Source organism: Penicillium samsonianum (genome assembly GCF_028829775.1).
Source record: "Penicillium samsonianum strain IBT 33392 chromosome Unknown utg000007l_segment0_segment0, whole genome shotgun sequence".
Lineage (NCBI taxonomy): Eukaryota > Fungi > Ascomycota > Eurotiomycetes > Eurotiales > Aspergillaceae > Penicillium > Penicillium samsonianum.
In genome coordinates, this window is record NW_026643265.1 from 287,889 (window position 1) to 311,913 (window position 24,025).

General features: G+C 48.3%; 11 protein-coding genes across 11 annotated transcripts; 6 read left to right on the forward strand and 5 right to left on the reverse strand.

Moving 5' to 3' along the window:
- Positions 1-998: 998 nt before the first annotated feature.
- N7471_010913 (uncharacterized protein) lies at positions 999-1,526 on the reverse strand (the record flags this gene model as incomplete). Its single annotated transcript, XM_057283632.1, has 1 exon — positions 999-1,526. One exon carries the CDS (start codon positions 1,524-1,526, stop codon positions 999-1,001), a length of 528 nt encoding a protein of 175 aa, XP_057129898.1.
- Positions 1,527-2,406: 880 nt separating this feature from the next.
- Positions 2,407-4,059, forward strand: N7471_010914 (uncharacterized protein; the record flags this gene model as incomplete). Its single annotated transcript, XM_057283633.1, has 1 exon — positions 2,407-4,059. The coding sequence occupies one exon, from the start codon at positions 2,407-2,409 to the stop codon at positions 4,057-4,059; it is 1,653 nt and encodes a 550-aa protein (XP_057129899.1).
- Positions 4,060-4,288: 229 nt separating this feature from the next.
- On the forward strand, positions 4,289-4,606 carry N7471_010915 (uncharacterized protein; the record flags this gene model as incomplete). The annotated part of the gene is made up of 1 exon (XM_057283634.1): positions 4,289-4,606. One exon carries the CDS (start codon positions 4,289-4,291, stop codon positions 4,604-4,606), a length of 318 nt encoding a protein of 105 aa, XP_057129900.1.
- A 2,061-nt stretch (positions 4,607-6,667) lies between these two features.
- Positions 6,668-8,888, forward strand: N7471_010916 (SMI1/KNR4 family protein). Its single transcript, XM_057283635.1, has 2 exons — positions 6,668-6,887; positions 6,947-8,888. The coding sequence occupies exons 1-2, from the start codon at positions 6,877-6,879 to the stop codon at positions 8,541-8,543; spliced, it is 1,608 nt and encodes a 535-aa protein (XP_057129901.1). The 5' UTR covers positions 6,668-6,876; the 3' UTR covers positions 8,544-8,888.
- Positions 8,889-9,168: 280 nt separating this feature from the next.
- On the reverse strand, positions 9,169-9,864 carry N7471_010917 (uncharacterized protein; the record flags this gene model as incomplete). The annotated part of the gene is made up of 1 exon (XM_057283636.1): positions 9,169-9,864. One exon carries the CDS (start codon positions 9,862-9,864, stop codon positions 9,169-9,171), a length of 696 nt encoding a protein of 231 aa, XP_057129902.1.
- Positions 9,865-10,679: 815 nt separating this feature from the next.
- Positions 10,680-11,989, forward strand: gmtA (GDP-mannose transporter; the record flags this gene model as incomplete). Its single annotated transcript, XM_057283637.1, has 4 exons — positions 10,680-10,925; positions 10,980-11,067; positions 11,127-11,498; positions 11,556-11,989. The coding sequence occupies 4 exons, from the start codon at positions 10,680-10,682 to the stop codon at positions 11,987-11,989; spliced, it is 1,140 nt and encodes a 379-aa protein (XP_057129903.1).
- Positions 11,990-14,350: 2,361 nt separating this feature from the next.
- Positions 14,351-15,864, forward strand: N7471_010919 (25S rRNA (uracil2634-N3)-methyltransferase). Its single transcript, XM_057283638.1, has 2 exons — positions 14,351-14,644; positions 14,863-15,864. Exons 1-2 carry the CDS (start codon positions 14,419-14,421, stop codon positions 15,849-15,851), a joined length of 1,215 nt encoding a protein of 404 aa, XP_057129904.1. The 5' UTR covers positions 14,351-14,418; the 3' UTR covers positions 15,852-15,864.
- An 80-nt stretch (positions 15,865-15,944) lies between these two features.
- N7471_010920 (FYV10 family protein) lies at positions 15,945-17,331 on the reverse strand (the record flags this gene model as incomplete). The annotated part of the gene is made up of 5 exons (XM_057283639.1): positions 15,945-16,376; positions 16,429-16,623; positions 16,680-16,811; positions 16,892-17,218; positions 17,278-17,331. The coding sequence occupies 5 exons, from the start codon at positions 17,329-17,331 to the stop codon at positions 15,945-15,947; spliced, it is 1,140 nt and encodes a 379-aa protein (XP_057129905.1).
- A 582-nt stretch (positions 17,332-17,913) lies between these two features.
- cbf5 (pseudouridine synthase CBF5) lies at positions 17,914-19,523 on the reverse strand (the record flags this gene model as incomplete). The annotated part of the gene is made up of 4 exons (XM_057283640.1): positions 17,914-18,437; positions 18,503-19,134; positions 19,202-19,358; positions 19,415-19,523. The coding sequence occupies 4 exons, from the start codon at positions 19,521-19,523 to the stop codon at positions 17,914-17,916; spliced, it is 1,422 nt and encodes a 473-aa protein (XP_057129906.1).
- Positions 19,524-19,949: 426 nt separating this feature from the next.
- Positions 19,950-22,737, reverse strand: N7471_010922 (uncharacterized protein; the record flags this gene model as incomplete). The annotated part of the gene is made up of 8 exons (XM_057283641.1): positions 19,950-20,377; positions 20,431-20,473; positions 20,847-20,932; positions 20,991-21,169; positions 21,225-21,259; positions 21,437-21,504; positions 21,637-21,987; positions 22,053-22,737. The coding sequence occupies 8 exons, from the start codon at positions 22,735-22,737 to the stop codon at positions 19,950-19,952; spliced, it is 1,875 nt and encodes a 624-aa protein (XP_057129907.1).
- Positions 22,738-22,997: 260 nt separating this feature from the next.
- On the forward strand, positions 22,998-24,014 carry N7471_010923 (prephenate dehydratase PHA2; the record flags this gene model as incomplete). The annotated part of the gene is made up of 2 exons (XM_057283642.1): positions 22,998-23,051; positions 23,115-24,014. The coding sequence occupies 2 exons, from the start codon at positions 22,998-23,000 to the stop codon at positions 24,012-24,014; spliced, it is 954 nt and encodes a 317-aa protein (XP_057129908.1).
- Between the last annotated feature and the right edge of the window lie 11 nt (positions 24,015-24,025).

A 24,025-nucleotide genomic window follows, 5' to 3' on the forward strand; every position in this document is an offset into this window, starting at 1 on the left:
CATAGAGACCAAGAGCGTACATACTATAATAGTAAAAGGAACTAATAGCTACTTCCCTACAGAATCCCCGAAAGTCAAATCTGTGATAATATCAAGTGACAAATAATGAAACCAAATCGATGCGTCAATGGTAGAATATCTGGTCTTCAGCTTTCTCGGTGTCTGAAATCTTTCTCCATTGCTTCATGGCCAATCATTGACCAAGAATCAACTCACGACTTGATGAGCTTGTTTCCGTGCCCATAGAATACCTGGATTTTATTTTCGTTTGCTATCAAAATCTGAATTGGCGCTATGCGTGCAGTTTCTCCATATTTAGTGTGGGCATGGTTGAGTACCAACGCTCGGCTTCCTGGCCACATTGGAATAGAAACCAAGATTGGTGAAGGCGGCTGATTTGGGATGTGGGATATCACAATATCTCCATTGTGCCAGATGGTTCGACAGATAATATACTATCACGAGAAGTACAATTGCCAATAGAAAGGGAAAGCAAGAAGCTGCGTCTGAAAGTCGAGTTGAAGAAGCATCGTTGATCAGTTGTGCATGTGGTTCTTGCATATACTTCATCATAACCGGGGAACCTTGGGCAGTTGTCAAGTAGTGACAGATACTGAGAAAAAGTGCAGAATTCACAATGATGTGCTGCTTGAGTGAAAAAAGAAGAAAAAAGATACCCGTCGTTTATAGCCAGTAAACAATATGAGACGTGAAGTCTTGGGCAACACTTCAGTGTAGAAAGCAAGAAGAATACAGGAAGTCAAATGTTTAAAGCTACCTTGGAAGTAGACACAGCTTGCTTATCGCTTAACCTGATGCAAACAAAAAAGACAAGAAGTAAAGAGCTCGTTCATATGCATTGTTGGGCGTCGGGCCATAATGCTTGGGAGTGATGAGAGATCCTGTATATGGCCCCGTAACAGTTCTGGATAGCCCTGGAGATAGCCAAATTGACCTTTGTTGCCTTAATTGCCATCTCCAGCCGTATAAAAGGACCTCTATCCACCCAAAAAGCCATCAAACTCATCGTCATCGCTATCCGGAAGTAGTGTTACTACTTTGACATGTCGCATGGGGTCAATCATCTTTTCATCCGAGCACTCTTGGGGCGGCGGAGCATCCAGCAACGTCTGTAAAGACTCTTCGTCGATCACCATACACATGCGATATTGAGTAGAGTGACCTTGATCCTCCTGTAAATCAACCAAGCGTCGAAAATGAGCGCGAATTGAGTCCAGCGATGCTCCGTCAAACTTTGGATGGTTCATGATGATTGAACGGTGCTGAGCCCAGATCTCGTGATATGAAGTGAGGTCTGTATTCATTGGTGTATTGTTTCCCGAGGAGACGCATTCAGAGTATAGTCCATGTTTGATGTAGGAGTTGAGAAGTTCGATAATTCGGAGGAATGCGGTGTTGGATTGGGGTGTATATGTCGTGCGATAGATGACATAGCCCCATGTTGATCCGTTTCTTGTGCTCGTGTGAAGATGCTTCGTAGGCCAGGACAGCCCATTGAGATTCATTGTGATGTGTTGAATGTTGAAAACCAAGACAATACAAAAGAGGGATACTAAGAGGAAAAGAGCGACAAAGTACATTTATTTGTTGATAGTCTCTGCTATTCTCCACCTGCTCTGACGCTAAATGTACAGCCCCGGGGCCGAGGAGGGGTGTAATTTCCAACCTTGGATGGTTGGCCCCTCCAGGGCTGCATGCGAAATTGATCTTCGGCGTAAATACGTACTCGATTGAGGCAAGTGGACTTCACAGGATGCAAGACGGCCGAGTTTAGTGATATTATTTATACGCAGGCCTTCAATGTCCACTATCAGCCTCAGAGAAATTACTGATGCAAACGGTTTCCACATTCTCTCAATTAGGTAGCTACATATGTACACTAGGCAGCTTGATATCATTCGCAAATTTCTATAATAAGCACTAGAGTGACCTGTCTTATATCTAGTATCTCTTCAAGTTATCCACGGAGATTCTGCTCATTTAATAATAAAACTAGACGAACGTGAACAAGCCACACTCGATACGCTAAGCGATTGAACGTAAATGGGGCCAAAGGGGCCAAAGGGGCCCGATGATCTTGTTATGTGCCTTACTTAGGTTGCCACGTTCGCGTGACCTCTTACTAAACCAAGTAACTGCGGGACCCTGCCAAGACTAGTGGAGGCTGGCTCGGGTACTACATCTGTACTAGTTCACTATGTTGTAACGCTAAACTCGAGCTCATCATGTACTATTTTCAATGTTTCTTTTGTATTTGTTTTTCTACAGAGAAAACATAATACTCAATCTCATGGATATCAAGTGACAACAGGCGCTAAGACAGATCCAAAACCTATCGAAGACAGCCTTAGTCTCGCTAGCTCTTGAGTCTTATCAGTCCTCACCATGACATCCCTCCGCCCACTCTATGGGTTGGATCACTCTGGATCGAATCTAGCAGCCATCCAAGGCAAAAGAGTTCCCGATGATCCGACGAATCAAATAGCTCGGTTATGTGTGGTGCGAGGAATCCGCACTCACGATGGCTTCGCGCAGGAGCTACACGGGCATCTTCCTGAATACACACGCGCTTTGAACGCGCGCGCGATCATGAGCAATCGAGTCCCAAATATGAAATCACCGGACGATTTCCCTTACTGCTTCTGGCATCCAGAAATCCCAGCCCAACAGACTCTCCGAGGCCTACTAGAGCGATACCCTGGGAACGACCTATTGCGGTACCAGGTCGGGCGCGCATGTGCTGCAGGAGGCTACACCTCACTTTACCTAGGACTCGATCTACTGCCGGATGTGGCTATTGCAGAGGAAGCGCGCGACAATCGGACGTCCGGGCAAGCAATCTATGAGAGCATTATTAACAGCCTAACCAGGTGGTCTTGTATGGATGACTACAACCGCTGTCTACACTCACCCCTGCGTTCTGGAGCCCATTTGAACGGTGATACGTGTGTGCGGTCTATGCTTGATCAAACCCTACCGGGAGGGGGGTGCATCTTCCCTGTTGTGCTGCCCCCTATGTTTGATATTACCGAGGACTGGTGCCTCGACGCCGAAGGCATATTACCCGGGGCGCGACCGGTCGATCCAGAAGCTGTCCGGCTATTGTGTGAACCACTGCCCGCTGATCTTCCCACTGTTGATAAGGACCTGTTAATCCTGATGGCAGCGTGGTCAGGCAACATCGACCGCTACGCACGGCTGCGCCGACCAACCATGATCCACGGCGAACTGCCATGTGTTGTTCGAGGAATCTACCATCACCCGTTCTTCGCTAAATGGTGGTTGATGCAGGAGACTTCGTTGAAAGCCATTCGACAAGCCATTTATGCCCGACTCATTTTAAACAATGACTTGTCCTGGTTGAATGACAGCACGCCAGATACCGATCTCCCGGTTCTGATATGGTTCCCAAAGACTGCAAGCGAGTATACCTACACCGAGTTGGCACGGCTCCGACCATCGATGACACCGCAGATTGCACGCGCTTGTATAAATGCTAATTATCAAGCACTATTTGATGGTCTTAATGCAACCCCGGATATATTTCTTTGGCGGGCTGCCGAGAAATCTACAAACAGTCACTACCTCGAACACATTGAACAGAAAGCAACGGAGCTAGGACTTGATCGGGGCGAGCTTTCTGAGTTGGATGTGCCAGATGAGGAGTTCATATCTATGTGGCCAGCCAGACCTGACCTGACGGATACATGGCCTATGGCTGTGCTAGCCCAGGAGATTGATGCTATCGGGCTTCGGGGGGATCTCACCATTTTGCGTGAGCTAACCATCGACCATATTGGATTCGAGCCCGAAGGCGATGCTATACCTTCTGTAGTAGAGAATCTCTTACTAAATGTGTGCTTGGCGAATCCGTCGATAAGACCGTCACTCCCCTTCGAAAGATTACTTCTTAGCGAGGCGTATAGGGATGCGCCGTATGTGGAATCGGAGGAAGACCGTAAAATGGTAGGGTTGCGGCCGAATCCAAGGATGCCTCGTGGCGGATACCGCGGAACGGGCCGTGGAAGGAGAGGTTAGGTTTTCTCTCTTAAATTATGTAGGACTCCTTTTCCTTTCTACGTATTCATATTACATCTTTTCTTCTACATTTCACAATCAACTCTAAATAGGAGGATATTGGAAGATCTGCACAAATTGCCAGTTGTGGCATTGCCATCAGGATCGAGACATCCATGCAGAGCGCCGCACTTTTGCGGCGTCCGGTGCGCCCCCCCGACGTGTGTGGGCCAGTTTTCTTACCGCAACAATGCAGACAATGCTCGAGCACGATATCAAGAACTACACTGATATCATGGCCGATGGTTACAACAGCAAGTTCAAAATATACTCCAAAGCTGTGGTGGAAGGAGCCCCAGAGATCATCCATGACTTCTATATGGACTATGGCACTGATTACTTTTCGTGCATTGTGATAGAATGGCAACCATGGTGCGGTCCATGCGAAGTCCAATATGGTACAACAGCCGCACAGTGTCGTTATTGCACGCTGTATAAAGATGAAATGGGATATTTGAACGTTTCGGAGCCATATCCACCAGATACTTTGTTGCATGGAAGTACCTAGCCTCTGCTCTTTCTGCAGACCATATACTGGAGCTTCCAAGATGAGGACAAGGAAAATCAGTTCTACATGGATGCGCTAACAGAGAAGGGCATACCCCGTGGGCGGATGTATATCGGCATGTGTGATCATGTATGGTCACCATAACGACAAATCAGGCCCACTTGGAGCTTGCTATGCACCATGTAGCTTTAGTCCCTTCTCATTTGCAAACTTTGGACTCGTGTATATCTAGTGTCACCAAATGTCTAGTGGTAAGAGGCGCTAATTCCAGTGGCGAGGCAGCTGGGAACCATGTGAAACACAATATAATTGTAAAGCTTTCTTGCCTGGTCTCCCGGATTTCGACTGCCTTATATCTAATGCAAAAAACCCTGCTAGAAATCAAAAAGGCAAACGAGTCTCTTATACTTGCCGGGGCTTTTACAAAACTTTCGTCAACAGTTCAAACTATCGAGCTGTCCATCGAGTAGCTCATTAGGCCTCATGAAGCCAGGCGGATCCAACACGCTTTTCGTCCTATCCATGGGCCTCGGCAATCGGTCTCATGTAGAGCTGATGAAAGACGAGATAAATGCCAGCTTTTTTTGATGCAACTGAAAGGCAATAAACTTGTGGTCGCTGTTTCCCTTGGCCTTGGGCAAACAGCTATCAGTAATATGAAAGAAGCGCCAAGGCTCTAATTAAGCTCAAGCAACACAAGAAATATTTCGAGCCATCAGTCCTAATAAATCTCGCTCTAGCATCCCTATTACAGATGAGATATTGCTCTATTTTAGTACTTTGCGACGCCAGATATGTAACTAGCTTGAATTGCAATACTACCTACCTATGTATATATTAACAAACGACTAACTATAAGCCTACAGACACAAACTTGCGTTAGGAGCTTAATATAACAGAGTACTCCGCTACTACAAGATCTCATATTCTGTGTTCGTATTTAACGCGGGTAGGAGGGATAGTGTCATCGTCAGTGTAAATATAAATGTACGGAGTAGAGCTGAAGGAATAACAAGGTAAGGTCTTATCATAACTAACAACGACAATATACTATGTGCCTGAACGCCAAGACCCCGATTGCACCAAGCCCTGAACTAGCCACACCGTTGAAACGAATCAAAATTGGCAGGTTTCCTAATTCCAGTGTGGAGTCTAGCCTATGAGAGCCCACCGCTGATCCTAATATCACCCCAGGGATTTTCCTATGTATGTCTTAGGCTTATAATATAAAGAGTTTTTCAGTAATAAGGATCTACATCGTGGAATCACTGAACAGTTTGGTTCGCAGGCTTGATATGTTAGATATCTCCGTACTCCATAGGTACATCGCATATTAGTTTCTATTTTTGTTGGAACGTGGACTCTTCCCCTATTAATGACTCCTATTCGCCCGCCACGGTCGTTTCCCCGAGATCCACCCGGCTTGGGCTAATTTCATATCAATTTCACCCTCAGCCGTACTCCGTACTTTGCAGGTCCCTTAGGGGAAGTGGAGAGAACCCGAACTTAGCACTCCAGGATCTCCTATTCTGTGTTCCATAAGTATCTATACCTCTTTTTCCCAAGTACCTTGCCCATCACATATCAGACGGGAGTTCGGGGTCTTCCATTTCACAGACCTGTCTCTTGATGAAGCTTAATTTGAACTGCTTTTGCCGTAAGGGCTCGGACTTCGGACAATGGCTTTCAGATACATGCTGCACGTGTAATTGTATCTAGCCTGGAACACTTGTATTGAAGACTGGATGCAGTACAGTAAAACACACATACTTGGCAAGATACCCCATTGTCGCATTCAAAAGCCTATGATGTGTGGTCGACATCATATCAAAGGGATCTACATACCACACGTCGAGACTTCGCTGGATGCGGCCAGGGGGTCATATCATAACAGTTGAAGCAAAAACCCGACAGTTTTTAGATTGTTTTTGTGAAAGCAGAGCATATAGATATATTATTCCAAGCCTTTGAAGCCTTGTGTTTCCAAGAAAAATAAAAAGAGAAAACCTGAAAGATTCTCCAGTCTTCCCCTCTCCACCTTTTCTCCTTCCTTACCTAATTCTGGATTCTGGACTTCCAAGGTTGCCCCTACCACATCTTCACATCTTCACATTCTCAACATCTTCTTTCTTCGTTCCTCTCTCAATTTCGAATTCTCTATCGATAATCCCCGCGTCGGGACACGTTTTTCCCGTCTCCAATGACCGCTCTCGCGACCTGAATCTCGGTTTTAACCCCCCTGCGCCCGTTTTTTCCTTTATTGTGACACCATGGCGAATATGTTAGTCTACCTCTGGATGTCTAGACCTTGGAAGGTTCATGTCCACTGACGTGATGCAGGTTGAGTTCGACATGGCGTTCCTTTTGGCATACCATGACCTCCTATGACCGTCATGCCTCCCACGACTCCCCCTACCGTACCGGGAGACACGTCCCTCTCAGCCAAAGTCGCCACGAGCCGCTCACATCTGTCGCAACCAGTGCAATCGAGTCTCGCCCAGACCTCTCCAATCCCTACGATGACGAGCCCACAAAAGGATCTGCAAGTGCACAAGCATCCGAGTGGAATGGCTCCCCCGATGACTTGGGCTCTCCCACCCATCCCTACTCACCAGGGATGAGGTCGGTCGCATCTCAGAAGAGACAATCGAACGACCAAGGCGAGGGTGCACCAGAGATTCAGATGCAAAGTTTCCACGACGGAGCACCACCGCCGCCGCCGGTCGCTCACTCCTGGAGGAAGATCGAACGCTGGTTAGAACACAATTATGAGGAACTCCTTGACCAGCTCGGTGAAGGATGTACCCAGAACGATATTAACGAATTGGAGCACGAACTCGACTGCAGTCTGCCATTAGAGGTGCGGGAATCGTTGATGTTCCATGACGGCCAAGAACGTGGCGGCCTACCCACCGGTGTCATCTTCAGCGCTATGCTGCTCGACTGCGAGGAGATCGTTCAGGAATGGCGGAACTGGAAAAAGGTCAACGACGAATATCTCAGCAACGCAACTATGATGCAAAACCCACCTGCACCCAGCTCTGCAGCAAGCTCCTCCGCGGCCGGTCCGTCTCAGCAGGCCTCATCCACGATGTGGCAATCAGAACTGCTCGACCGTCAGGACTCCCAGCCTCCCGGTGCGGTTCAGAAAGCCTACGCACATCCCGCTTGGATTCCCCTCGCCCGTGATTGGGGCGGCAACAACCTGGCCATTGATCTGGCACCCGGCCCCGCTGGAAAATGGGGCCAGGTGATTATTTTCGGCCGGGATTACGACTGCAAATACGTGGTTGCCCGGTCGTGGGCTGGGTTCCTCGCGACTCTCGCCGAAGATCTGTGCAGCGGTCACGTCATTGTTGACGAGGAGACGAATGAGCTGAAGCTGAAACAATTCAAGTCCCAAAATGTGGAGCCTCCATACATGGATATCCTGCGCTGGAGGACTGATCAGAAGTTTGGCCGCCGTGCACCTCGCCGGAAGGGCCCCGTACCCAATGGTCTGGGTGTGAATGCTTCAGGCAACCGCTCCAGCAGTCGCGAGTCCCCCTATGGCAGCCCCACGCGCGCTGAAGAACGGGGCCGTTCGCCGCACCGTTTCTCCAAAGGTGGAAATGCCCAGAGTCCTAAGACGCCATTCGGCGTTTCCAGTCCTCTTGCACGCGTGACTGAGGAAACAACAAGTCCTGTTGTTACTGCAGGACCCGCAATCTCCGAAGACGCCAAGGAAAACGGCAAGGAGCCTCAGACTGAAGATCTCATGGAGATTGTAACCCCGCAAATCTCCAATAAGGAGAATGAAGGGTTCCCCAAGCCCAATGAACTTAAGGAATCCGACAAGGCCGAGAAAACCGAGAAAATCGAGAAAACCGACTCCGCGGAGTCCTCAACCGCCATTGAGTCGGAGGTCCTCGGCGAAATGAAGAACGTGGCTATTTAGAGTAAGCCTTGCTTTTTGAGCCCGGGCAGTCCTGTTTTCTCTCGAGTCTCGGTTTTTCAAGGGCATCCGGCGTCAATGTGAAACTTATGGATGTGCGACAAGGTTCTGCTTCTGCTTCTGTTTCTACTTCTGCTTCTATGTATAGAATTCCCCCCTGTTCTTCTTCTAGCCTCAGTCCCACGGCATTTGTTGTAACTCTAGGGTGCTGTTTTGCTCCGCTTCTGCTTTTTTTTTACCTTTTCGTTTTGGTTTTCCTTTGCCATCGAGATGGCTCTGTGTTTACGGTCTTTGATGTTTTTTGCCTGTAATTCTATGATGACAGTCTGCCTTGTTCGTTCGTGCTGGCTACAATCCCATTTACATTGATTCTTCAACCTTCAATCTCAAGTTGTCCAAGACTTGTTCCCGGATCATACGCAAAGTCCCAATCAAAGCTTCCAAGGTGCCTCGGTGGCTAGTTTAGAGCTTGTATAAGCCTCAGTATATGGATATATGGCATGGGTATGCTACTAAACATCCAACTATGAACATCAATCTAGGTCATCAATCCGTTAATATACAGAAATCATGAATGAACATCCCAATATCCTTTCCCCACGGGTATAACCTTCAATAAACAAGACTCTTAATCCCAATCACCATCATCATCGTCACCACGGTTTCTCACATTGGGATTAGAATCCTGAATCCCACGTCTCCCCTTCTTCCTCCCAAATCCTCTCCCACCAGCACCATCATCACTATCTTCCTCCTCCCTCACATCATCATCCTCATCCCCAGCCCCAATCTTCACCGCCAAAAGGATCCCCTTAAAAACCAACCTCTTCTCCAAAACTCTCACATCAAACCCTTCAACCCCATCAAAGCCCCTAGCATCAAGCCCCTCAAACCCAACAACCCGATCAAGCCCAACCCCATCCTTAAACCCAATCACACAAGGCAAAACCTTAATCCCAAGTTTCTGCGCAATAAACGGCGTGTTACGCACATCCACCCGCGCAAACGAAACCTCGTAGTGCACATTCGCCAGCTCGCCAAGCCTCATATCCATAACCGCGCACCGCGCAAAATCAGGGTGCGCAAAGTGCACCAGACACCTGCTTGTGCGTGTGGTGAAGTCCAGCACGGACTGGTCCGACGAGAGTGTTGGGTAGACTTCGTTTTGGATGAGGCCTGTGGTGCCGCTTGTTGCGCGTGCGGAGTGGTTGTTTTTTGTGGCTGCGAGCTCGGCGTTTAGTTGGTGGATGCGTTGGTCGCGGTAGAGGGTGTCATCTTCGTTTTCGAGGGCGGCGAAGAGGGCTTCGTCGTCTGAGTCGGGCATTTTGAGGAAAGTGCGGGGGGTGGATTGGATGGATTGTGGTTTTGGTATTGGGTTGTTTTTGTTTTTTTTCCTTGGTGGGTTTGGGTTGACTGTTCTGTTTGGTTCTGCTTTTGAACCCAATGTCCGAATGTGAAGGTTTGGATTGGGATTTTTCAGGGGAGTGTGTGGTTAGGAGGGTTGAGGTTGGAAAGTCGGGAGCTCCACTGGTAGGTATATGGGTTCGGTACGTAGTCTACGCGTGACAGCTTTATATATTTGTTTTTGGTGTTTTTATAGCCTGCAATTGGCATGAGGTATGTATTTCTTTATTTCTTGTTCTTTGGTTAGTGGAACAATTTTGTGCATATTCTTTAGCCTCATAGAACTTTAGAATGACTTATGCTATGCACATAGCCATATTACATACAAGTACAAACGTATGGCTGCCAACTACTCCGTATGCATATTTTATATCATCGATCGACCTCAATTGAGTATTTTCAAGCCCTATCGATCAATATCAATTGACTACTAATGTACTCCGTATGTTGTAGTTAGTTACTAGAATAGTAGTATATGTTTCACTCTATAAATAAAATCCTGAGTCAGCACCCCCTAACTGCCCTGCTTAGGTAACGACATGTCTGTTTCCGGCCGCGAAATCTGTTGTTGTCTCTCCTTTGGACTTTTTTTCTTTGGTCACCTTCTTGAACAACTCCTTTTGTTCCTCGACTCCCCTGGATATATTCTGGGTGCTATCTGTCATTTCAGTTACTCCCTCTTTCAACAATCAGCCGATAACACCCCTTCCCCCTATCTGCGACCACTCACTCAACATGGCCGAAGACAAGAAATCCGACGACTACACCGTCGACATGAACAAGATCGACCAAGGGAACAAGCAGTTCGAGGCTGCGCCGCCGCCGACTCCCTCGCCCCGCGCCAGTCCCGCCGCCATCTCCAACAACCCCGCTCTTCCCGTTTTGGCATACTGCGGTTCGTCAATTATGATGACCGTGATGAACAAGTATGTTCTGTCGGGCTTGGACTTTAATCTGAACTTCCTCTTGCTCTGTATCCAGGTATGTGGTGGCTTTTTCAGTCTTGATGCGAGGCGAATTGCTAATATCACACAGTCTTTGGTCTGCATTGCTGCAATTCAAACATGCAAGTCCATGGGTCTTATCACCTACCGTGATTTCAACACCGATGAGGCCAGAAAGTGTAAGGACCCCGATTATCATAAGCTGAGAGATGTGGCAGCTGACAATATCTCATATCAGGGTTCCCGATTACGCTCCTACTGATCGGCATGATCTACACTGGTTCCAAGGCCCTTCAGTTCCTCTCAATCCCCGTCTACACTATCTTTAAGAACTTGACCATTATTCTGATCGCCTATGGAGAGGTTCTCTGGTTTGGTGGCTCGGTCACTAACCTTACTCTGTTCTCCTTCGGTCTGATGGTTGTCAGCTCGCTCATTGCTGCCTGGGCTGATATCAAGCATGCTGTGGAGAGCAACGGTGACACCTCCAGCAAGGTCTCCACCCTGAACGCCGGATACGTCTGGATGTTGATAAACTGCCTATGCACCTCGTCCTATGTCCTGGGCATGCGCAAGCGCATCAAGCTGACCAACTTCAAGGATTTCGACAGTATGTGGTTCTTCCTGCCTTGTTTTAAAATATTTGCTAACATGACCTTCTCTCCAGCCATGTTCTACAACAACCTTCTGTCGATCCCCGTCTTGATCGTTCTCACCCTGCTGGTCGAGGACTGGTCATCTGCCAACCTCGCCCGCAACTTCCCCGAGGCCAACCGTGACGGTATCTTCTTCGCCATGGTTCTGTCTGGTGCCTCCTCTGTCTTCATCTCGTACACATCCGCATGGTGTGTCCGCACTACCTCCTCCACCACATACTCCATGGTTGGCGCTCTCAACAAGCTTCCCATCGCCGTGTCTGGTCTCGTCTTCTTCGATGCGCCAGTCACCTTCCCCAGTGTTTCCGCCATCGGTGTCGGCTTCGTCAGTGGTATTGTCTACGCTGTTGCCAAGATCAAGCAGAACTCCAAGCCCAGAACCGGTGTTCTCCCCACGCCAGTCAGTGCCAGCAGCCAGAGCATGAGAGACTCGCTGCGCACTTAAGGCTTGGAATGACCATATGCATCTGACTGGTCAGTGCATAGACAAAAAGTCAACCGCGTCCACGGTGCTCCTTTGCATGTGACATTATGATTCACGTTTCATTGCAGCCGAATTCAAGGGTCTTGTCTGGTCTGATGGGGAAAATCCTGCGATCACTTTGGTCGGTGTTGGTGTTTGATTCCTTTTTTTCTCTTCTTTTCTGTTATTATCCCCTCCCCTCGCCTTACATTTATGGAAGAGAAACTTATTCCTTTTTGCGGTTTCTCCTGACCCCCTGATTTTGGTCTACAGCATGATTTAATTCTCCCTTTGTTTTGATATGCGGCCATAGCATCTATCCTTGCCTGTCTTGTTCAATGTATATAGCTATGCCGCGATCTGTTTTTCTTCTCATAGAACGTGTCTTTCGATAACTAATGACTTTTTCTTCTGGTTATTTTTTTTTTCTTTACATCTTTCATGATCTTGTACTCAGAAGTTGCCGGGCACCTGTAGATCTGGGAGCTTTATCGCTAAGACACTCGCTTTTTCCAAGTTTGTAAGTTTCCTTCGATGTTGTTTGTTGGAGACAGCCAACAATTTTCAAGTTTGATACAAAGTTCGCTCTGTCTTCTCGTCACACTTCCCTCCTAGCCTCATCTCTTTCTTCCCTTCACTTCAAAGACAAATCTCGCCTTGATGACCACCCTCGGCTCTCTTTCCCCACGCAAATGTAATATCTGCTCCAAAGGTTTCCGCACTCACCTACTAATCTCCGACGTCTACCATCGTACCTGCCTCTTATCACCCCGCTAATCTCTCACTTATTAACAAACATCTATGTATTCCACTTCTCCACCCTACTAATCTCTCACTTATTATATCAATCGATTATAGAGAAGAACTGCCAATCCAAGAAAACAAGATCTTGATGCTCTCTCCCAGGTACTTCGCTACCTGAGAGGAGCACCCAATTAAATCCAGCTTGTAAACGACTCCTACCAAGGCCTCATTGGTTTTGTGGACTCTTCATACAGCGACTGCGAGGACGGCAAATCAACCGAAGCATATATCTTTTACTATGCTGGCGCCCCAATTTCATGCTGCTATCCTCTCGTAAGCAAGACGTCGTTGCCACCGGTAGTACAATCGCTGAATACGTTACTCTTAACGGTGCAGTACGAGAAGCGCTATACCTAGTCAAGATTTTATAATGACTAAATCTGGAGAATATGGCAACCCAAGTGCCGATTTGTACTGACAGCGACAATGCTGTCTCCATTCTGAATAAATACGCATTCAACAAGGGTACTAAATGGCTGTATGTCAAATACCAATTCGTCAAGCATGCCATGAAACAAGGCTTGATTGAAATACGACTCATCGACACCAAGGAAAACCCCGCAGATGCATTGACAAAAGCACTGTCAAAGGTTGATTTTGAAAGATTGAGAGACTACTTGGTGAAGAAGGTTGAACATTGAACATTGAACATTATGACGACGATTGAAATTTTGACATACACTTTGGAGAAAACTACAAATTGGCGAGATACGACACTGAAAACTGCATTTTACATGGCGATTTTACTATGCAAACTAGAATGATTTTCGACTTGATATCTTCATTTGCTTGCAGACTGAGCGTTTCTTTGTTAGCTTCAGGCTATAAGTACCCTGCTTTTGATAGACAGAATAGATCATGATTTCTCTTCTTCTCCCTTGCCAATAGTCCTTTGCCAGTAGCCCTAACAAGTATAATTTCCTAATTGTGATAGAATACATCAACCATATACCCATCATACAGCCTTACATTCTTTATTAGAGTCCTACTAGGGTCTAGGAGTTAGGGAGATTCTAGTTGATATTTGATGATAATGGCTTCCAGACCTCGGTCATCTGAATACCCTAATGTTGTACTCTTTTAGAACTTGCCAGACAAGTCTGGGGATACTGTGTTGACTGTTACAGATGGTCACGAGCTTGGTATAATCACTGTGTTGTTGATTTCCCCAGGTCATATCTACCCCGGTCGTCTGGTTCGCTCCTTCTTACTCGGACTGGTTTTCTCCGCGTTGCCCATTTATTCTTTTGTTCTTTCCTTTTTTTTGGCTTTGTCTGGAGCGTCAATCGCGGGCTAGTTGATGCGTGAACCTCGGATTATTTGCCGTGGCAGTGCTACAATTTGGATCGTTTTGAAGGAAAAGATAAATCAAAACAAATGTCCAGAAGTAACAGAAGTAATAGAAGTTTAAAATCAAAAAAAAGTAGGCTAAAGAGAGGTAGAGAAGAGTAAAGTTAAGTTGAGGACGTCGTATACTTCGGATATCTGATTATCCGGGCCGATTTTCTTCCGCATCATCTTCCGGCCGCAGACACCAGCGGTGGTTCAGTATTCGTTTCATACAACTTCATTTTTAAAAGAGAACTCGCTTCTCTTTGCCTTCAATAATGCCTCGCAATAACAAGAAAGCCAAAAATGCCCCTCCGCCGCGCGCTCGCGGACCAGGCAAACCATCTGGCCCATCTTCCAACCCTCCCAAGGGACAGCAGCAGGGAAACGGGCAAAAGCAGGGTAGTGGCAATGCCAATGCACCTAAGAAAGCCTCTATGCAAGGAAACCAGAGACCTATCGTGCCGTTTTTGAGGAAGGATCGAATTCTCCTGATTGGTGAAGGTGAGCTTTTCTTCTGTTTTAGTTGACATAATTGCTCTGCGTTCTTCACTCTATGCAAGAATTTCGTTGCAATTAAGCTTTATTTATATCTTTCCCTGTGTTCGATATACGAGATTGGAACCAACATGCATTCCTGTATAAAAACAAGAACACGCAACATGCTTCAACGCCGATTTTATCTATAATATCTGGAAAACATAAAATCTAACAACCACCAGGTGACTTCTCATTCGGCCGTTCTTTGGCAAAGCAATACAAGTGCCGCAACCTGTGCGCCACGTGCTATGACTCCAAGGAAGCGTTGTACAACAAGTACCCGCAAGCTCCTCAGAACGTCTCAGATATTCTGAGCGCATCAGCAAAGCCAAAGCCAGCAAGCAACGAGACCGAAGAGCAGCCAGAAGAGCGCAAATCCGAAGACCAGGACTCTACCAACCCCAAACCCCATCCCAATCCCAACCAGCAAACCCCCAGAGTCGTCTTCTCCGTTGACGCACGCAAACTCGGCGCTCCAGCGGGCGGCGGCAAGGAAATCCGCACAGGATTCGCACGCCGTGAGCGCAAGAGACCAGCCTGGTACCAGCAGAACGAGCCAGCAGGACCACCGTACCAGCCCGGCGGGCCGTGGGATGTGATCTGCTTCAATTTCCCGCATGTTGGTGGGCTCTCTACGGACGTGAACCGACAGGTTCGGGCGAATCAAGAGCTACTGGTTGCGTTCTTAAAGGCGTGTATGCCGCTTGTTTCGAAGCCGCCGCCGCTTATGGATGCTGATGATGATGAGTGGGTGTATGCGGATGGGGAGGAGAGTGAAGAGGGTGAAGATGAGGATGATGATGAGGAAGGAGAGGGTGAGGAGCTAGGGAAAGATGATGATACTACCGGGAAGGGGTTCCGGACTGGACCTGGTCAGATTCTTGTGACTCTGTTCGAGGGCGAGCCGTATACGCTTTGGAATATTAGAGATTTGGCGAGGCATGCGGGGCTGGTTGTTGTGACTAGTTTCAAGTTCCCTTGGACTTCTTATGAGGGGTATTCACATGCAAGAACGGCGGGACATATTGAAGGGAAGGATGGGGAGCGTGGAGGGTGGAGGGGAGAAGATCGGGAGGCTCGGATGTATGTCTTTGAAGTGAAGCAGAAGGAGCAGGCCAAGAAGGGAGGGAAGAAGAGGAGCAGAGATGATGATTCTAGTGATAGTGAGTAGGGGTGAAATCTGTATAGTACTATCATATTCAAAAACCCAACTGTATAAATTAAGTTGTAGCTCGTTTCATTCTTGGCAAATGCCTGCCCAGGTTCACATAATGTACACTTTCTTCATCTCGCCCTCGTGGAAAACCTCTCCTGTTGTTGGATCTTTGACATTGCCTGATTCCACTGATCCCATCTTCCGGCTAATCTCTACCAGCCTTTGCTTCCCGTAGACTCGGCCATTGGGTAGAACAATCGGGTCGCTTTCTACATAACTCTTTGAGTGGTGGGCGTACGGCATTTTGCGTGCAAGCTCGTTCAGTTCAGTTGAGCAGATAGGACACACAGATGTCGATGTTGACTGTGAGTTTGAACTGGACGATGTATATGCTGAATGGCACAGAGGTGTTTTAAGAGCTGAAAGTCCTGCGGAAAGTGCAATATGTAATAATGGTTGTGACGGCAATGAAAGCAGTTCATGGTGAGTCTCAATGAAAAGTTTCGCGAGAAACCTCCAGCGTTCCAGCGCAAAGAGAGACTGTACTGCATCAGTAAAAACACTACTAATCAAATATGAATGTTTGTCTTACTTTGTAAGGCTCGGCTCTTGTGTCCTGCGTGAAAACCAGTAATCCTGCAGCGCGCATAATCTCAGAATTCTGAGATTGGTGGTTCGGTATGAGGTATTTCTTCGCATGAATTATTGCCTCAACCTTCTTGGACTTGTCTTGTGTCCTGACCATCTCGATATATTGCTGCAACCTGAGTTCAAATTCAAGATTATGCTTCACAAGCGATAAGTTAGCTGACCTTCAAGACAGCAGAATCAGTTCCAACTTACCTGGCTCTTCTTCAGCGCAGCCTTATTCTCTCCGCACCACTGCAATGCCTCCTTGGTTTCCCCGCGCCGCAGGCTATCCACAACCCGTTGACACTGCGTGAATACATCGAGATCCACAAGATCCTCCACCCCCTATCCTGGGCTAGCTGCTTCGCACTTTCTGAGTAACCCGAGCGCAGCATATGGTCAACGAGTAAACGGTCCAGCCGTACCCTTGACCACTGGTCGTACTTCACATCGGCTAGACTCGGGATCTTGTGCAGGGTCTCCAAGTGCTGAATGCGTTTGCGAGATTGGTTGTGAATTTTCTTCTCTTCCTCCTGCAGACTTTCCATTTTCCTTTTGAGACCTTGCATTCTGGATATCATTGCGTCGAGTGCAGCGAGGGTCTGGTCGGGTGTTTGGGTGTTGGAGAGAGAGGCGGCGGCGGTCTCTTTGAGTGCGGGGATGACATATTCTTTTTCTCGCTCGACGGCTCGTTGTACGGTTTTAAAATTCCTGCGGGCTAATTCATGTGGTAGTCGAAGGAGTGGTTGGTCCTGTTTAAGCACCTCGATTAGGTCCCGCTTCATCATGGAGGGTGCGGAGTAATGGTTACCAGGATGATGTGACTCTCTGGGTTAAGCTTGGTGGACGTCAGCTCTGCTGCCATGGTGATAGTTCTCAAGCCTCTTTTGATCTTAGATCCAAGTCCGAAGGATAATAGTCGAGGATTACAGTCTAGACATGAAGTGGAGGGGAGGGAAATGCGGAGTTGATGTCCAGTCACGAGATCCACATCGAGGACAAGCATTGACCGCCTCCATTTGCGGTTCTACCACACGATCCTACAGTGTTCTAAAGATCTTCACTGCTAAAGTTGATTGAAAAGGGGTATTGAACAGGATACTGGAGGACCAAAAGGGTTGTTGCACAAAAGACAGTATGAAATAGACTATCTCATCGTAAAGCTGCCAAAAGTCAATTCGATAACGGTACTCCGTACATATATATGTGGTAGATAAGAGCATTGGATATAAACTAAAAAAGAAGCACTGAGACAAAGCAAGCAACCGCTACATGTACGTGATTCACTTGCTAACGTTACTCAGATTTAAAAGAATGGTAGATTCAACAGATAGGCAGCCTTCAATATGAAACTCTGGAATAGAACAAATTTCCCTTTTGACCCAAGACTCCGGAAATAGCAAAATATGGTACAGGAAAGGGACCTGACGGCCTTCCTGGAGTGCATCTAGTCGCTGTCATCGCTATCATCCTGCTTGGACTTCCGGCGCTCCTTCTTCTCCTTCTTCTCCTTCTTCTTCTTCTTGCGCTCGGCCTTCTCCTCGGCTGTCTCGCCGTCGCGCTTGCGCTTCTTGTCCTCGACCTCCTCCTTCACGGGCTCGGGGGACTCAGCCTTGGGGGCCTCAGTCTCGGTCTTAGTCTCACCGGCGGGCGCAACAGCGGCGGTTCCGGTAATAGGAAGGTTGAAGTCCTTGTACTCGCTCTTCCACTGAGCGGGAGTGGCCTCGTTGGTGCGGCCGAATTTATCGAGAGTTCCAGCGGTCTTCATCTTCTTCTTCTCAAGGGCAGTGGGTCCCAAGCCCCAGCGGCGGGGGTAGAGGTCACGCTCCATGATGCAACGCTTGACCTTGGCAACAACGCCGTGGTCGCAGGTGGTGAGCTCGACAGTGGACATCTGAGCGATACCAATGGCGATAGCCTCACCCTTGGTGGTCATGAGGACAACCTCCTCGTGGCACTCAATACCGGCCTCTGAAGAAATAATTAGTAACTGTAAAAAAAAATTAAAAAAAATCGGAAGGGAAATGTTCACATACCATAACGGAGAAGACCGGGAATCATGAGCTTGGCACCGTAGCAGACGGCGTTGACAGCGCTGTCCTTGACGACAATACGCTTGTAGCCGGTGAGCAGAGACTCAAGAGGGCTGATGACCTTGCGGAGGTAAGACTCGTCGCGGTTGTTGTCGTAGACCCACTGGGCGTCCATAACATCGTGCAGAGTGACCATACCAGGGCCCTCAGCCATGGCTCCAGAGCGAACACGGCGAAGTTCCTGCATGTGGGCACCGACACCAAGGAGAAGACCCAGGTGGACACAGAGGGTACGGATGTAGGTACCAGCCTCACAGCTGACCCAGAAGACACCGAGGTGGCGCTCATTGTCGAACTCGTAGTTCTTGCTCTCGTGGATGGTACGGATACGGAGCTGGCGCTTGACGGCAGAGATCAGAGGGGGGCGCTGGAAGAGCGCACCGGTCAGGGTCTCCAGAGCGCGGACGAACTGGGCCTCGCCACCGGGGATCTTGTCGTGGAGACGGATCACGCAGACATACTCCTTACCGGCACCCTGCTGGGACTTGACCAGGCGGGTGGCACGGTCAATGCAGACGATCAAACAACCAGTAACCTTGGGATCAAGGGTACCACTGTGACCAGTCTTCTCGGATCTACAGAGGGTAAAGTGGTCAGCAAGAGTGCGAAACCATTGAGGGGATCTGATGGATTTTTATTTACCTGAGGATCCGCTTCATCCAAGCCACGACTTCATGACTGGAAGGGTTGGAGGGCTTGTCAAGGTTGATGACACCGGAGCTGACGTATGACTTCAAGTCACGGCTCAGGGGAGAGGAGCCAGCAGGGATAGGGGTGAAGTGACCGGTCCGAACGAGCACTACAAAAAAAGTCAATGTTGGCTGGTCAAGCGTGGAGTTTTAAGGACAAGCGTACGCTTCTCATAGTTCTTAAGCAGAAGCGGCCAATCCGATGTATCAACGGAAGGAACGGACGCTTCAGGCTTGATGGCGTAGTCCATCTCCGAGGTCTTGACGACGGCCATTTTGTTGGTTGTCGTTGAAGGATGCGCGGTGAAAACCCCGAAAATTTGTCGAAGGAAATTTTGCGAGTGCGGCAGCTCCAGTGCCCAAAGAGGTTTAGCGCCTGGAGAAGGCACCACGTGACTTGGAGTTATCGACTTTTTACGCCTCCGATTCCAAGGACTTCCAATTTTTGAGAGGTTTTGCTAATAGTATGGATTATTTGAGAAAATATATAATTCATTTAATCAAAGACGCTCAAATACGATTAACTAGTGGGGTTCAATAAATCTGTATTTGTGGACAAATAATGCCCAAAACGTGTTCTTGTCAATTATCACTATTTATCACAAGTCCATATGGGCACAATGAACGCCGAAACGTCTGTCATAAGCAAAATATCTCCCATACAGGCCGACAACGTGCGTAGAGCATATATGGCTCTCGATCTAACCGAGTCTCCGGCCAGCGCCTCTGCCGTTCCAAGAACCCGAAGAGGTCCAGCTGCTCCAGGATGATCCTGATGCTGATGCCGACGAGGGTTGCTCAGCCGGCCTTGGTGCGCGGCTCGCCGTTCCATATCCTCGGTACCCGCTGTTGGGGTCGTGGTGGGTGAAGTACCTCTCCACGAAGCCGGGGACAGTGATGATATTTCTCCCACCGCCAAAAGTCGGGTAGATGCGTGTGAGGAAATCATAAGTATGGGCAGCAACGATTCCCATCACATCTATCAGCGCGCCATACCATCCGTTCGTTACCATGCCGACGAGAAGCATCGCATATGGCAGGAATACCACCGGGATGTCGACGACCCAGAACCTCGTCTTTGTTCCTCGGTTCGTCTGGGAGTAGGTGTAGACGAAAGCCATGACCAAGGCTGATTTGAAGTTAGTATCTGCCTGATAATTGAACCAAGTACGGCAAGCTTACGTGACAGGAGGAAAGGCGCTCCTAGATAACCACCTGCAGTGAGCTTGGGAAAGTTAGCAAATTTGGAAGAGACGTGGTGGACTACCAGGACGACGAGTAAAATAGGATGTAGATGGTATTGGAAAAGAATAGATGATGTATATAGAAATGTAGGGCACCTCCGATACCGACGCGATATGAAATCACGCCAGTGAGCTCGAAAGAAATCCCACCATGCCCACACCTGCACAACACCTGAATTTTGCGAATTATGATGGTGTTGCACAGATGCAGGGGTGCTTTCCCTCGCCTTCAGGAACCGAATTCAGCTAGATTTCGAAGCTGGGCGGGCAGTTATAGCGAGGGATTGGATATGGACGCGAACGCAGATGAAAAAAAGCAGACAAAGAAAAAGCAGACTCTACAGAGTCACTTACCATGATGTTGAAAGCTACAAATAGGAGATAGATGAGGAACTCTCCAGGGGCCATGCTCCTCTCCGCAGCACTGCCATAGCGGTACACTGTCGGTACATTAGCACTCTGATCAGGCCAGGCCAATGTGATACCGAGGCATCATACTGATGTAGAGATCAAAGATGAAATCGAATCTTGGTCCGGTTAGTAGAAATGGGGTGACCAGGCGGTAGACCTGTGGGCGCCATGAGAATATCATGCTCGGCATAAAGGGCGCCCAATAGAAGTCCACTAAGCCGCTATACATCAAAGCGGATTGAACCAGAGTCAAGGCTGTAAGGGTCCTGAATGACAAGTCAGTAATGAGAGCTTTGAGATCGGCGAATAGGACCTGCATACCTAATGACCGGGGGAGCCGCCCAGAAGACATCCATCTTGAGAAAGAATCAGATATTGGGTGGTCAATTGATCACGGCTTAGATCATTACAGCCGCTCACAAAATAGCCAAATTACTGTGTGGTTGAAGAAAGAAAGAGAAGGACAGGTGGAAAGAAAAAGGTGTGCAAATCTAGCTTCGGGAGAGTTTCTCCGAGGTCCGTTGCTTACGTACTATATTGTATGGCGGAACCATCCATCGATGGATTGTTCTATCTGCTTCGACAGCTTCGCACTCCTTAGCTGTTATTATTATTGTTTGTCAAGTGTAATTTCTCAGTGAGATGTTATTCAGATGCATGTAAATGTAAATGTGTATCACATGGGAATGGGCATATAATTGGGTATATTATTCCGACCTCGTCCGCGCAGTACCCCGAACAGCCAACCCTCCATCTGGACCTTCAATCCACACATCCCAAGCCCCAGTGCCATTCTTAGGCTTGCCACAGATCACCAGCTCCTGTTCAACAAAAAGTGGCACTAGATTCTTATATTCAATGTCATTGATGCGGAGATTCAATCTACTCAGGTGTTGCTGAAGCACACTCAACAGAAGCGTGAGCGTCAACGGACCATGTACCAAAAGATTTGGGTATCCCTCCTGGTTTTGAGTATAGCCCTTGTCAAGGTGTATAGAATGGGCATTGAAAGTCAGTGCAGAGAATCGGAATAGCAGCGCTTTAGTAGGTATGAGGGCATGGCGGAATGTCGCATCAGAGGGAGCTTTATTGCGCCAGAATCATTAGAAATTTTGACATCATATTCAATGGTTGGAAGTATATTCTCACGTTTAACCGTCCTACCAGGCTTTCCGAATTGCGCTTTATCGGCCTCGATTTGGGCGCTGGTTTTTAGGCGCATGAAAATGAGGTCCCGGTTCTCAATGACTGACGATTCTCCCGCGTTGTCTTCATTCTCTTTCCATATCCGGTCCCAGGTCTGGTCGGCCGTTTCTTGTTCAGGAACATTGCCAATGCGTCGCTCGATGGTGACAATCACTTTCTCGTCCCCCTCGCGGCCCTTCACTGTCACGTTGCGGATGGATTCTATGCAGACTGCGCGACTCCCATCCAGAGGCGGACTGCGCACGGGGAATCTTAGATTTCCACCTGCCCACAGGCGCCGATTAAATGGTTCTCCCGGTGTGTGTAATGTATCTGTGCAGTCCGGAAGTAGTTGGGACAAGGTCACCTGCGGCGGGAAGTAGATTAAGTGGTGACCGGCCGGGAGCGGGGACGGGTTCTGTAATGATGGTAGAGTCGCATAATCGGAAGAGTTCTGGGATTGTGGAAGAAGATCACGGAGTGTAAGGTTCAGAAGATGCGAGGGTTGGGGGTGTAGATAGTCGTAAGTCAACGGGAGCTTCCTTGTGGTCAGTTCATGATGCAAGCGCTCGGGGAGCGAGGAGTAAGTCCGAAATGCATGACGCCCGCCTCGCAAAGAGAACAGGAGTCGGAGTGAATTTGTCTTCATGAGTAAAGACACTGATTCCAGGGCTGTACTGGACGATTATCAAATCGCAAGTTCATTTGAAGCAATAGACTCATCCCGCGTTTGATTTGTTTGTCTGTCGCTCATTGCCTATGTCGGAACTTCCACAACGATAGGAATTCAGCCCACACCGCTCGGAGACCCGATGTCGCCTGTCGATGAGATGACAAGTCATATTTGATTTAATTCAAATAGGCTCAGCGCAGTTGACACGGAAAAGACCACTCCATACCTCAATCACAATGGCTCGCTTGAGAGTCGCCTTCCTCGGCCCGCTGGGGTCCTTTTCGCATCAGGTACAAACTATACCCCACATCCTTGCAAATGCAACTTAGCTTGATTATTGATCCCTGTTCTAGGCTGCTGCAGAGTCCTTTTGCAAACTATCCGCCGATCTACAACCTCAAGTCTCATTCCCAGATGCCTTCGCCGCTCTCCAAAAGAAAGAAGCCGACTACGCTGTGATTCCGTGCGAGAACTCGACCAATGGCTCTGTGATGCAGACATTAGATCTCCTGGCAGACCGGGACGGTTTATATAAAGACGTGAAAGTATGCGGGGAATATTACCTGACAGTTCACCACTGTCTGATGGTGCGCAAGGGCACATTCCCCGGTGGTTGGGCAGACTATGACGGCTCGATAACCAAGCTATACACCCACTCGCAGGCATGGGGCCAGTGCGAAACTTTCTTGAACAAATATTTCAAAGGCGTCGAAAGACAGGATGTCACGTCCACATCCAAGGCGGCTGAGATTGTCTCCAAGGAGACAACGGAACGAGGCGCTGCCATTGCCAATCGCTTCGCGGCAGAACAACACGGGACGGACATTCTCGTGGAAAACATCGAGGACCGAGCAGACAACACTACCCGTTTCCTGATCTTCAGAAATGTGCTTGATGAGCGAACTGCCCAGCTCAAATTCGAGCAGCCGAACCCGCCTACTTTGGAAGGCGAGATTGCCTTTGAAACCACGCACAAGACTTTGATTACTTTCACGATTGATCATTCATCTCCCGGTGCATTGGCAAATGCGCTGTTGATCTTCAAGGCTCATGGCTTGAATCTTACAAGCATTAACACAAGGCCGAGTCTAAAGAAGCCGTGGCAGTATATCTTTTTCGTTGAGTGTGGAAGGACACCCTCGGATGAGAACAAAGAGGCAGTCCACAAGGCTCTCAATGATTTGCGCAAAGTCACTGAGACATGTAGGGATTTGGGGACCTGGAAAGATCAGCTAAGTGCAAGCAATGCTTGACTCGACTGACT

What these genes read in the sequence shown, in the direction of transcription:
- N7471_010919 (XM_057283638.1), top strand. Translation starts at nt 14,419, where the DNA reads ATGCCTCGCAATAACAAGAAAGCCAAAAATGCCCCTCCGCCGCGCGCT. An exon ending in AATTCTCCTGATTGGTGAAG is followed by an intron (nt 14,645 to 14,862) that starts GTGAGCTTTTCT and finishes AACAACCACCAG; the next exon opens with GTGACTTCTCATTCGGCCGT.